At 52.1% G+C, this 13534-nt stretch overlaps 1 protein-coding gene across 1 annotated transcript; it reads right to left on the bottom strand.

Moving 5' to 3' along the window:
- Positions 1 to 1493: 1493 nt before the first annotated feature.
- Positions 1494 to 10797, bottom strand: Vps26 (vacuolar protein sorting 26). The gene is made up of 8 exons (XM_037213265.1): positions 10577 to 10797; positions 8247 to 8390; positions 7650 to 7882; positions 5545 to 5709; positions 5095 to 5201; positions 4367 to 4578; positions 3613 to 3765; positions 1494 to 2017 (listed from the first exon to the last, which is right to left on the bottom strand). The coding sequence occupies exons 1-8, from the start codon at positions 10577 to 10579 to the stop codon at positions 1901 to 1903; spliced, it is 1134 nt and encodes a 377-aa protein (XP_037069160.1). The 5' UTR covers positions 10580 to 10797; the 3' UTR covers positions 1494 to 1900.
- Between the last annotated feature and the right edge of the window lie 2737 nt (positions 10798 to 13534).

Here is a 13534-nt window from a genome sequence, read left to right as displayed (position 1 = left end):
AATTCCGCACACCCGGCAGAATTAACCCTGCAACCAAGTCCTGTCACGTGGCCATGTATATGTGGCGACCAGTAAGCAAAGGGATCTGCCTGGATATTGCCCTGTGGCACAGACCAAACTGGAGGGGCCTACCGCCTGCACAGCCTAGAGCAGCCAGCTGTAGCCCACCGACCCAGCGCACGAGACCGGACGGCCCGTCTTTACTGTCTTACTGTACCCGATAGCACCATCTGGCGGGAGCTGGGAGTCGTGATCAGTCGGACGGACACCTCTCCGGAGATGGGAGTCAGGTGAGTCAGAAAGCTCCCCTCTCTGCGAGCGGAATCAGATGAGCCAGACGGCTTCCCTCCGGGAGATCGGGGCCAGAGGGTAAGTCAAACTCACCTCCGGGAGATCGGAGCCAGGGGGTGAGTCAGGGGCTTCCCTCCGAGAGATCGGAGTCAGAGGGTAAGCCAAAGGCTCCCTCCGGGAGATCGGAGCCAGAGGGTGAGTAAGAGGCTTCCCTCCGAGAGATCGGAGCCAGAGGGCAAGTCAGACTCCCCTCCGGGAGATTGGAGCCAGAGGGTGAGTCAAAGGCTTCCCTCCTGGAGATCGGAGCCAGAGGGTGAGTCAAAGGCTCCCCTCCTGGAGATCGGAGCCAGAGGGTGAGTCAGGGGCTTCCCTCCAGGGAGATCGGAATCAAACGATACGTCAGAGGCCCTCTCCGGGACATCGAAGTCAGGATGAGCCAGAGGCCCGAGATCGCCTGGTGATCTGGTTATCTCGTGATGCGGGCCCGAGTTTGAGGACCTGCCTGATTACTTGATCAGTGATCCGGTCCGCCTACAGGGAGTCTAATCATGCCAAGACATGCCAAGACATGCCAAACTCCACTGCCAAAGTATTTCAGCCACAAATCCTATTCATTTGCGTTGGCCATGTACAACGCGGCTGCGCTCCTCGGACGGTCGGAGAGGAGAGGGCGGTGGCGGACGACAGGTCGCCGCAGATGGCGCCAGCGACGCCGCGAAAGGTGGCGAAGCCATCGCCAGTGCCACGCGCAGCCAGCGGACGAGGGCTGTCACGCAAAGCACGCGACTTTCGGGGCTTCGCTTAAAACGAGACTAGGATAATGTCGAGGATAATGCAGTTTATTCCATAGCATCGTTACTTATGTACAGTACGCACGCTCTCGCACGCACGCCAACACACGCAGTTATACACGGGCACCCCCACAAACGGGCTGCCATGTACCGACAGCAGCCGGTAAACAAATCGAAAAGCCCGCCCTCCGATAACTGGTGCGCGCTCTGTATATCGACGCCTCTGCACGCTGCGCCCCATGGCGGTGACGGCTGTCACCGAGGCGCGTCCGCCGGCAGCGCGCGCCCCGAGCTGCGAGCCGGCGCCGGCCGCCCGGGAGGAGCGCAGTCCCGGGCCGGGCCGGCGCCGGCCGGAGAGCCGCCACACCGTCCGCCTCACTCCGCAGCCCGTCAGGCCGCCCCCCCCCCCCCTCCCGGCACACGCTCCACACCCCACTGGAGTGAAAGCGCGATTACCACAAAATAGCGTGCGGAAGATAAACTTGCACGGAAGTAAACGTTTCCAGATAACAACAAAAAGCATCGATACGCCTTGACAAATTTGACCTGAAAATAAAACTCAAGAAATGAAACAACGAAGCAAACGGAAGCCGCCGACTGGTCAGGACTCACGATATGAGGGAGACGCGGGGATCTTCACACCTGGAGCCGCTCGCAGCATGCATACAACGGCGTAACTATGGCGCTGCGCGGGCCGGGCCACCCCGCTCCGCGGTCAGCACGATACAAAACACTACCGAGTGCGGCAGCCGGCCTGGGGCGCGGCCTCGCGCCGGAATGTGTGGCGGCCGCCGGTCCGTCCCGCCCCGCCGTCGGCTCTAGTCGTGCTCCTCGTTGGTGGACTCGGTTGGCGAGGTGAGGTCGGTGTCGGCGCCGGCTTGCGATCCGACCGCGCCGCTCGCCGCCTCGCCCGCCTCCGACGGCGTCTGTGGGCTCTGCCGGCCGGCCGCCGGCCCACGTCAGACACGCGCAGCGGCGCCCGGCACTCACAACAGCACAGCACAGCACAACACAGTGCAGCGCAGCACAGCACAACACAGCAAAGTACGGCATAGCGGCGTCGTCCGCCCGCCGGACACACAGCGGCGTCGGCGTCCGCCTTCAAAACACATACGGCCACTAAAAACTCACGGACGACAAATATTGGACACGGGGAATTTCATCAGTTATCATTCAGCCGGCCATCAAGCCGGCCAACATACGACGCAGCAGTGAGACCGCGCACACCTGTTGCTCCGCCAAACTACGACAGCGTATGGCGCAGCATAGTGAGCCCGCGCACACGTGCTGCTCAGCCTGACCACGGCAACGTACGGCGCAACATAGTGAGCCCGCGCACACCTGCTGCTCAGCCAGACCACGGCAACGTACGGCGCAACATAGTGAGCCCGCGCACACGTGCTACCCAGCCAGACCACGGCAACGTACGGCGCAGCATAGTGAGCCCGCGCACACCTGCTGCTCAGCCAGACCACGGCAACGTACGGCGCAGCATAGTGAGCCCGCGCACACCTGCTGCTCAGCCAGACCACAGCGAGTCCGCGCATGCGTGTTGCTCAGCCTGACCACGCGTTTGCCTCGGAGGTCGTATGAACTGAAGCAGGTTCCAGCGTGTGTAACCGTGGACCGGGCGGGTCCCAGGGGTGTGCTGCTGTGGTCATGGTGGGACCGGTGATGTGATACCCAGCGCGCAATGGGTCCTGACGCGATGGCTATTGCATAGGCTTTAGCATGCTTCAAATGCATAGTTATGCACCAAAATCAGCGTCCAAAACCAGCGACGGCGGCACCATGTTGGCCCGTTTCGAAGCCGTCCCCTCGCGATCCGATTCGTAACAAGTGTAAAGGGTTGGCCAAGATCAGCAGAAGCAGCCTCCACGTGTAGCTGAGGATGTCCTGTTCACCTTTACGTGTTGCGGATAACTACCACAACCAATGGCCTGGGATGGTTGGCCCATTCCGATCCCGACCCCTACCACCAGCGGTTGCATACAAAACGGCGGCAGCAGGGCATCATCGCATCGCCGAGCACGATTTTGACGGCAAGTGTGTCACCGTGGGGGACGCAACCCGCCATGCATCACCGCCAGCGAGGAGTGTCAGCGTCGACGGGGTGTCGCCGCTGGAAAGACGTGATATCCTGCGGCTGGCTGTGTGCCACTGTGGGGTGTTGAATGGTGCGCGCTACCGCGGGCGTGGTAGGTACTGCAGTGGGCAGCATGTGCCACGGCCACTAACGCACGTGTAATGTGGCCTTTCGTGTACGGAGTGTTTGTATTGCCAACAAGGTGCGTTGCCGTGGGCAGGGTAGATGTTACCACGGGCCGTGTATGTTACCGTGGCAGCAGACGGGCCCGTGGTATGGTATCGTGGGTCTGGCCCATGTTACGGTGGACGGGGCGAGCAGCAGCAGACGGGCCGGTGGACATGCTATTGTGGCCCTGGCCCATGTTACGGTGAACAGGGCGTGCACCAGCAGACGGGCCGGTGGTACAGTGGACAGGGCGTGCACCAGCGGGCGGCGCGTTACCGTGGGCAGTGTGGTGGGCCGCTGCTGGATGTTGCCCTCGGCCAGCTGCTGCTGGATGCTGTTGATGGTGAGCGGCGTCTTGGGCTCGTCGGCCATCGCCTGGTCGGCCGTCGAGCGTCGCGCCCGCTCTCCCTTCCGCCAGAGCGTGATCTCCTGCCGGAGCCAGCCGACCCGCCGCGTCAGCACGCACGCACGCCGCGCCAGGCCGGCGACCACACAACGCCGGGTCGACAGGGATTGCAGCGCACGTTCTACCGTAATGCAGAACGACCACGGTTAACATTATGACCCTTTGTACACAGGCACCACCGTTGGAGTCGCGATGTATATATGCACATAGGTCAAAGAGACAAGACTTTATGGCATTTACAAGAGGGCTTGATACATGCTGCTATAGTTGACTGATATCAGTCAGGCCAATTCCAACCAATAATTTTCACCAGCAAGTGACTATCACACGGCACAGGCGGCCCATTGTTTTCCGATGACAATAACCGCAGCTTTTGTGGCGCTCAATAGCCACATCTACTGATGCCACAATACCCCGCACATCACCATGGTCCTTTCATAGTCTGCCCACAGACATGCCAAGCACAATGTGTTCAGGACTTAATGCGGCAAGACCCCGCCCGCGTAAACGTCCGATGCATATGGCAGCGGGTGTGCAAGATACCATAGCACGGGCCGTCAGCGCCCACGCACAGCTGGGCGGGTGCCAGGCTCTGACGGCCGCCGGCCGCCGGCGGTGTGTCACCTGCTGTTTGAAGTAGCGCCGGTCCTCCTCGTCGACGAGCACCAGGTTCAGGTAGTAGCGCACCGAGAACTTCTTGTTGATGTCGCGCATTGTGGGCGTGAGGTCGTAGCCGGCCAGGAAGACCCGGATCGGAATGCTCTCGCCCCGCACCGGCGCGCCGTCCATGATCTCGTACTTGGCGATCGTCTCGTTCTCGTTGAACGTGTTGGGACCTGCCCGGGCGTACGCGTGAGGCGGGGCCCACAGCCGGCGCGGCGGCGGTGCACTGTGCTCGGGTGGACGGCACGCGGCCGGAGCGCGCGCCGCCGCCCAGCCGGTGCTGAGTCCTTCTCGGGGCGTGCGTTCAGCGGCTGATGCCAAGCTGAATTGGCGAAGAAGACGTCGCCGCCGGCCCTCCTTCTCCTCCGCCCGTTGGGGCACGCGGTTACGAGTACCCAGCCGCCTTGCCCAGCCAATATGGGGCATTCGGGACCCAGTTACACCGGCGCGGTGCGCCGCGGAACAGCTGCACTGAGCCTGCTACACGCTCGTCTCTGGCAGTGGGAGAACCGAGCGGAACCACGGTCCTCTCAGGAGAAACAAAGAACATTCATGACAATGTCCAGAGAAACAAAGGATATTCATGGCAATGTTCAAACTAGATATGGAAGTACGTGAATAAGGAGCGACACATACCAACATCGCGACACATCACTGAGCAGAAAACACACGGTCATGCGCAGGCTCACCTGATCCGGTCGTTTCTCGTTTCATGATTGCCACTTCCATGTGTTTGATCTTTATTCGCACGAGGAGGAAATATATTTTCCCCACGATGACGTCCTTTAAGTGATACCTAAAGGAGACAGCAACGTCACTGCAAGCAAGGCTGACTGGTTGCAGTAACAAACACTCCCCAAGGTCTCGTGCAAACCCATATTTTACAGCAAGAGTAGAGTCCTTCAAATCCAAGTCGATCAGCATCAGCGCGGTACAGCCTCAGACAGCGCGAGTCTTCATACATTGGAGTGTGGTAGCCGGCGAACATGCTAACACGGCGTCGGGCGAACCAACAAAAATGAACTCAAGCCTGTAAAGCCTCAATCCTCTCGACTCGATCAAAGTTAACACTCCCATCAGACACCACACCAGAAATTTCACCCTGCCCCGCCGTTCCGACCGCCACCCGCCGCGCTCACTTGGACTTGTTGTACTCGAACTCGATGTGAAGGCAGTCCTCGATGCCGACCTCCATCTTGATGCTGGTGTTCATGTCCGGGTACTGGGAGAGCGTGTGCACGGCGATGTCCATCTCGCGCACCAGGTCCGACAGGCGGCGCACGATCGTCACGCGCAGGAAGTACCTGTCGTCACATCACGCGCGTGACACGTGACGCCTAACGGAGAGTGACGCGTGACAGCGGAGAGACGTCAAGGGCAGCGGTCACACGACCGCAGGCAGGGGTGCACCGCGCGTCGCGTAAACGGACAGCGTAGCACGGGAGTGGGGGCGGGACGAAGAGACAGTGCATAACGCAATTAGCATCAGGGATGCAGAGAATGCGGCACTGGATCCGGACAAGACACGCGTAAATCAACGTCACGCAACGCTGGCCGGTACACGACGTCTGTACCGAAGATTATGCGTGAGCGTTGCCACCTCGGGCGCAACAGGGTCCGCCATCAGGTCTCCCCCCCCCCCCCCATCGCTGCAGGCCGTCTGAGGACCTGGATTCGCGCAGGGGGTCGGGACTCGGCCGGCACCTCCCTGAGTCCCGGACTCCAGTCGACCGATCAGCTCGCAGGCGGTGCTCACGATTTCTCGCGGTCTTTTCTACGCAATGACAACTTGAACAAATACGGCGTCAATGACAGCACCCATCAAATGATAGACAAATGGTTGGGATCATACCAATCACATACCTCGTGACAACCTACAGGACAATGAACAGCTTACGATGGCAATCATTGGTCCATATTTTCAGCTCGGCATTCTAACGGAATTTCCGCATGTTTCAAATATGAGCTTTCACATTCTCAAATAAACGCAATTTCCTCAACCTGTTATTTTGGTTACCAAAGGTGTGTCATTTGTAGTTTCAAAGTGCCACTCACGTACAATTCATATGCTACTGTGTGCAACACCTGAAGGCAGGATCATATAGACGTCTTGCATCGAAGCATCTAAACTATTTCATGCTTATTGGTAGCGCCCGGAAATACATAAGATTCATGTAACAGGCTTTCCAAACCCACCACGGAACTGTGATTGGTATATTATGAATTGCAGTTAAGTGGGCATATATAGGACACCAAGTCTAATCTTGTGTTGGAGCTTCACTACCGAAATGACATCCCACGGTCACCCACAAAACCAGTTGGTACTGAGCTGCCATCTGAACTGCCACGCTCATACCATCGTAGTCGCACGCGTCATAAAATATATAGAACGAGCAATTATTCAACAACATGGTCTAGAGACTACAGCACCAGGAGCATGAGGGACCCTTCCAGTCCCTCCCACACTGGAAACAGCTTAGCAGCCTGAAGATGTCTCGTTCCCACGCCAAACGGCACTCCTAAACGTCACTGCAGCTCGTGGAATAATTTGGCCCGGGCACACCCAAGGACTTCTGCTAAATACATTGGACATATCAAAACTGCTTCCCCAATTTCTTTCCTCTGAGTTGAACCATTTGCAAGGTGCATAAAGTTGGTTGCATAGAGACGTTTCTGTAGCTTGTGGAACACTTTTGCTTGGATACATCCCAACACCTGCTGTTAAACACATTTAATTTATGATCATGGCTAAAGTCATTACAGCTTTCTGACATTCTTTTCCAAGATGTCAAAGCCATGATCTAAAAACATAGGTTTCGGCCCAAACTGCTGCAAAACAATAATTATCCCCTAATATTCCTATCAAAGAAAAAATACCACTTTTGGAACATTTTGCTCACAGACCACATTCATATGGAGCCTTGCTACAAGCAATGACCATGTGAAACTATCACTGGTGCCATAGGATCCAATGCTAAATACGAAGCTCTGCATTTACTACAAGAGCGACGGCCGGGAGAGGGTCGCGCGACTTTCCACGCACCGGCTCCCAAATGATCTTTTGGTGGCTCAAAACCCTTTGAGCCAGGCTAAGACTACCAGACTTTGACAACCAGACTCAGGCAATTTTGTACCAAGCTGAAAGTACCGAAGTTTGAATACACGTGCTCAGACCACACAGCGATACCAAGGACGTTATTTTGTCGGGCCTGAGTATGGCCACGGCTGCAGCTTCCGCACGCACCTGAGCCGGACGTTGGAGCCCGTGTAGGACTCGTACGGCTTCTCCACTTGGTTGAAGTCGAAGGGGTAGCTGACGTTCTGCTGCAGCTCGCCCGGCCTGGCCAGCTCCTTGACCAGCGACAGGAACTCGTGGTGGTTGCCGCGGTCGTAGTACATCTCGATCTGGCCGATGAACTCGATCTTGACGCCGTGGTGCTCCAGCTTGGAGCCGGCCTTCTTCAGCGTGATGTTCACCTGAGGTGAGCCCGGGCGTCATCAATGCATGAGTCGGACCCAACACGGAGGAGGTGGGCCTCCGGGAACCACACACCGCACACCGCACCGCACCGCATACGGATGGCTAACCTCGAGGAAGAGGCTGCTATGCTCCTGGGTCATAAAAGAGGTCATATAAAGGAAATCATTAAAACAGTTTCATATAACACATTTTGAAGATGCCAAAACACCACAGCATGATGAAGCAAGACATTTCATATACATTCCGGTTGACGAATAATGAACATTACACATTTCACCATTCAGACAGTGGCACGAGGCCGGAGTCATCACACACCGCTAACTGCCAGGTGCGTGGCCGCTGATGACCTCTGTGACTGACCTTTCCGGCCACAGTCTCGCCGTCGTAGAAGAGGTAGTATCGGTCCTTCTTGCCATCCTCAGTCTTGACTTCAGCCATCTTGCGCGTGTCGGCGCCATCCAGCACGATGTCGATGTCGGCGCTCTGGCCGAATCCGAAGAAGCTCTGCAAGAGAGCAGAACATCATCAGCAGAGGGCACAGGGCAACGCACAGGGGCTCTGGCCGAATCTGATGAAGCTCTGCACAAAGGCAGAGGAATGTCAGTAGAGGGCACAAGGGCCACACAACTCCACGCATGCATGCTTGACTGCTGACACAGAGAACAATCCAACTGCATCAGTGACATATGGAGTTTAATATAGCAACATATAAGATGTGCTTACATTAGTAGCATACCCACACTACAGTATACATAGCATTCATAACATAATATACACGGTTATACCCTCTGATAGAGCAATCAGGCACAACTAACCATCGCTGTTGACATACACTACCCAATAACTAATGACCGGCCAAAGACAACAGATTTAGCAACCCTATCGCCAAAAGCAAGTCACAGTAACTTCAGTTGAAATTCTTGGACAGGTCAAAACCATCACCCCTGGTCATTGGCGTCAATGCTGCAAGGCCTCAGCACAACACTGCATTGATGATGTGAAGACTCAGTGCACTGCAAGCCACCAAACCATGCAATGGCACCTGGGTACAATATTGTCACATATTTTATCTGTTTAAATGATGGTGTTCCCTGAGAGAATCTCTGTACCCCATATATAACTGTATGATTATGTTTGCTTATGTGACATTGTTACAACACACAAATGCATTCAGTACCTTTATGCTGCTACATCACTTACTTCTTAGTGTCTTGTTGCTAGTATGCTTTTTTGCCTTAACCATGCTATCAAGAACACCCATTAAACTATTTATCATAATGCTTTATTTGGTGATCAGCTAAGGCTAGACTAGCACCAGCTATAGCCACAGCTTTGTGATTTGGGAGGGTGCAGGAGATTTGGATGGTCTATTCAGATTAAATAACAACTTGACATTCCCTCTTATCTTTGCCCTCCTGATCGCTTGTGATTTCACTGATTTCAGTGCAGTACTAACTTAATCCAGGTCACAAGCTTTCAGTTCAGAACTCATTCACAAAAAAATGATCCATAAGGTTCCCAGACCTTGGTATTTACAGATTCCAGAGCAGCATGTGCTCCAGGTGCTTTACATGTATTTCAAGGCCAAATGGCACTTTTGAATATCAGGTAAACTTTAAATTCACACCAGAGCTGGAACCATTTTTCTTTTTAATAGTACCTTCACAATAACCTGACAATAATCACAACCGCCCCATGCTTTATTCCAAACAAAAGATAATCAAGATTGATATTTTATTTACAATCGGGCTGCTCTGCAGCAGTTGTCAAAGCTGCCTCTATTACCTAATGGCACGACCTTAACTTGTGAAAACAAATATTTGCTCCAGTTTTGCCCTTCACAACACATATATACAACACAAACAAATCCTATGGATGGTGCCATGCACATACAAACTAGCAAAAAGAAACAAAAAGTACTATTTATCTTATCAAGGACATACATGGAATGTGTGGAACAAACACCACATCATCAAATTTAGCTCTACACTCTGTTGATGTGATCCACAGCTGTGCATGCATTCTGACTAAGCAGGTACACCACAATTTCAAATACTGAGGCCAGAAATCCTCTCATTAAATTGGTTCCTACTAGCCTACTGAGAAAATCTGTACATGACTAGCATCAATGAGAAAATTTCATCTGGGTCACCCAGACTTTCAAAGAATTATTGCATTAAAATATGTTACAACCCAAACCCACTCCTGCTTGATGAGGTTTTGAGGCGTAGTTCTGTTCGCTAACAGTTTTTAGGTATCTGGTTTCAGAAACACATCACATTACCTTATGCCTTTTCATATCACATAATACATTTGAAAGGGTGAAATCCCTCCATCCTGAAAGAGAATCTACAGCTGATGCACCAGCATCTCACTTGAGTGTTTTATGTAGTGGAATAATGGCAACTGGTGATAATGCTTTACTCAACAAAAATTTGCGTTTTGTAAAAGAAAACTTAACAAAATGCCCATCAATCTTGCGCTGAATGCAGAGCTATGAAATTCTGATAGTCATCTGACTCAATTAGCCAAATCCTGACTATTGTACAATTCAGCATGAAATGATCTAACACAAATAGCACAACACTTTTCTGAATAGCTCGCATCACAGTGTCAAGCAAAACAGTAAAACTTGCCATATGCATAGTGCAACTGACATGTTTCAGCTGTCAAATAACACACATACATACCATTTTGAACACGTAGCGACGGTTTCAACACACGATGTTTATGGCGGGACAATACAATGTGCAAATGCAACAGCACTAACATAGGCTGTTTTCCGGTCACTCAACTACCATGCTTCTTGGATGAATTATAATGCATAAACGTTCTCTGTTAACAATCCAACCCAACCCCTCCGGCCCACTGACGCATAATAACCTCCGGCTTCCCCGCTGATGGCACGACCGAGGGGCCACCAAAAGGAAGGAGACATAAACGGAGAATGTGAGACAGCGACGCATCCATTCTTTACAGCTGACTTTGTCACAGTGGAACAATGGACGAAATTCAAGCAGTGAGCGGGCCAACAACAATGTTAGGGCCATGGGCGTCTTTTTGATACGCTCTGAGAGTCTGAGCACAACCCCATGCTGACTAGAGCTCCCCAGTGCTCTTCTGAGCCCCTCCACCAGTGATGGAACCAAAGGGATAACTGATGGTAACCGCTATTTTCCAGAGTCCCTTATTCTCCAGGAGGCATCAAAAGGCAGTGTTGGAACTTCTTGCTGTTCATTTGGGGAATGGGGGACGAACCCATAAAGCTTACCCGTCTTAGTACCTAGATGAGCATAAGACAGGAAGTGCGCTTAGTTATTTTCTTGTGTTTGTTCATAGACGTCTCATGGATACCGAAAATGTAATGAAACAGTGTTCATCTTGTTTTGGTTTAAAGACGGTTTATTTGCTGGAGAAAAACCAGCCACTACTGGGCCACAGCACTTCACTGTCAAAGAAGGCACCGAACGTGCCCAAAAATGGTGCCGTTTTTTAGGCCGTTCCAGGAGGCTGTGGGAAAGGAGTGATTTTCATTAACTGCTGGGCTCCTCCCGGAAGAACCAGCCACTGGAACAAAAGACAATCTTCATTGAATGGCACAATGGCAACGCTCTAGCACTGCTGAAATTTAATTGTCTCGATCTTCTCTTGGCAATCAAACGATGTTATTCAGCGGGTTGTGGATCCCGAAAAAGGGAGAGGCATGCCATCCACCTCCTTTGACCACTCATGAGCTTTTGATGCCATGAAAGGGGACCAAAACCTTGTGGTAAAGGGATGCCAAAACGTTTATTTTGGGGCGCCATTGGCTATATTTTCAAGGATAATTTTCAAGAGAATTCATAACCTTTATTTTCCGGAGGCACCCAGTTCCAGGGGGCATCATAAAAGGTCTAATATATTCATTTTCAACACAACAAACTTTACCGGGCACCGCAACTGGAGCGGATCCAGAGCGGGGAGGCACGGGCCCATGGCCCCTCCCTTGGGGCGGAAAGGGGCGGACAAGCCCTGTATTAGTCAAAAGCTCCAGTACCGAACGAGGGGTCACCCGTACCGTTTCAGCCAGGGGCCGTTAAGCCGAATCGGTGTCTCGACACCAAAAACTGGACTCCCTGCGCCGACCTGGGATCCGTTGGCATGAGAGAAGGCCCCGCGTCGATTCGGTGCCAGTTGTCCCTGTCAGAAGGCCTGCCTCTTGGCTGGACTTCGGTGTTCCGCCTTCTTTTGAGCCTCGCCTAAGGTACTGAAAGCTCCACCTATTCGAGGGCAGAGTATCGGGCTTTGTTCAAGGCGCCGGGGCCTTGCAATTTTTTCTAAAAATCGGACTGACTGACATGACTAACAATTGAAATAGTTTGCCATACATGCAGGACTGTCTCAAGAAGAGAGTGATAATTTTCGTAGAATGCTTTATAATAAAATGCAAGAAAGTGCCCCTACGTCAATAAATCAATGGTCCAATCAAGCAAAAAATGTATGTTGCTGGTCTCTGCCATAATGGTGCCTATGAGTTTTTTCATCCCGCTCAGCTGTTAATTTTATAAATATGTTCAGTGCTAGCCACACCTTCTATAAATACTTGTTGATCGTGACCTTACGAGATAATTTTTAAAAAAAACATAGAACGCCTGTTGAAAATAATTTAACGGATCTTTTTATGCAATGCCCAAAGATCTCGGCCAGTTTAAAGGGAATGCTCCATATTTGAAGATATCAAAGCAGGCATCAGACATAATAAAATAAGCTCACTTATAGTTGTTGCCATGTATTTAACACACGCCCGGGCGGCCGGTTGGATGCGTTTCGCTCGGATGGACGTCAATTTGACTCCTCTGAGATCTCGGAATCTAAGAGAGCTAGAGACACCAAATCCACAGAGCATCTTGACCTGTACGTAAACTCTCTTAGGTCAAAGTTTGAGGTTCCTAGGTCATGATCTTTGGGTCAAATAAGGTCAAACGAGGTATAATTCCAGATTGGTCTTCAAAGAGCCCCTAGAATCTACGCAATTGTTCTAAGAAAAATGTTACACTGTCAGTTAAGGCCAGTGACCTTGTTAGACCTTTTAACACGCGCCCGGGTGGCCGGTTGGATAGCTTTCGCTCGGGTGGAGGGGGTCAATCTGATCCCTGAGATCTCAGGAACTAGGAGAGCTATACACCATATCCACAGGGTGTATTGACCTGTACGTGAACTCACTTTGGTCAAAGTCTGAGGTTTCTAGCTCATGACCTTCAGTTCAGCTAAGGTCAAACAAGGTATAATTCCAGATTGGTCTCCAAAGGGCCCCTAGAACCTAGGCAACTGTTCTAAGCAAGATGTCACACGCCCAGTTAAGATCAGGGACCTTGTTTGACCTTTCAAAGGCCATAAGAACCAAAATGATATAAGGCTGTTTTGAGTTTTGCATTTGGATAAGCGACAAAACAAAATGTTGACCCCGGTCATTTTAGGTCGATGACCTATTCTAACCTATAATAGGTCCTCGGAAGGTGTATACTATGGTTCCTGCTATCAATATATTCGAAATGGGCACCAGAAACTAGCTCAAACAGCAAGCTCGAGAGTAATAAGACAGGTTAGTTTTGACCCTGGTCTGACCTTCATGCCTGACTCTAGGTCAGTGCTATTTGTTTATTCGATTG

Source organism: Pollicipes pollicipes, unplaced genomic scaffold (genome assembly GCF_011947565.3).
Source record: "Pollicipes pollicipes isolate AB1234 unplaced genomic scaffold, Ppol_2.1 Scaffold_3087;HRSCAF=3621_pilon_pilon_pilon, whole genome shotgun sequence".
Classification (NCBI taxonomy): domain Eukaryota; kingdom Metazoa; phylum Arthropoda; class Thecostraca; order Pollicipedomorpha; family Pollicipedidae; genus Pollicipes; species Pollicipes pollicipes.
This window is presented reverse-complemented; position numbering and strand designations above follow the sequence as displayed.

What these genes read in the sequence shown, in the direction of transcription:
- Vps26 (XM_037213265.1), bottom strand. An exon ending in GGCTCCAACGTCCGGCTCAG is followed by an intron (nt 5,710 to 7,649) that starts GTGCGTGCGGAA and finishes ATGTGACGACAG; the next exon opens with GTACTTCCTGCGCGTGACGA. An exon ending in TTCGAGTACAACAAGTCCAA is followed by an intron (nt 5,202 to 5,544) that starts GTGAGCGCGGCG and finishes TGTCTCCTTTAG; the next exon opens with GTATCACTTAAAGGACGTCA.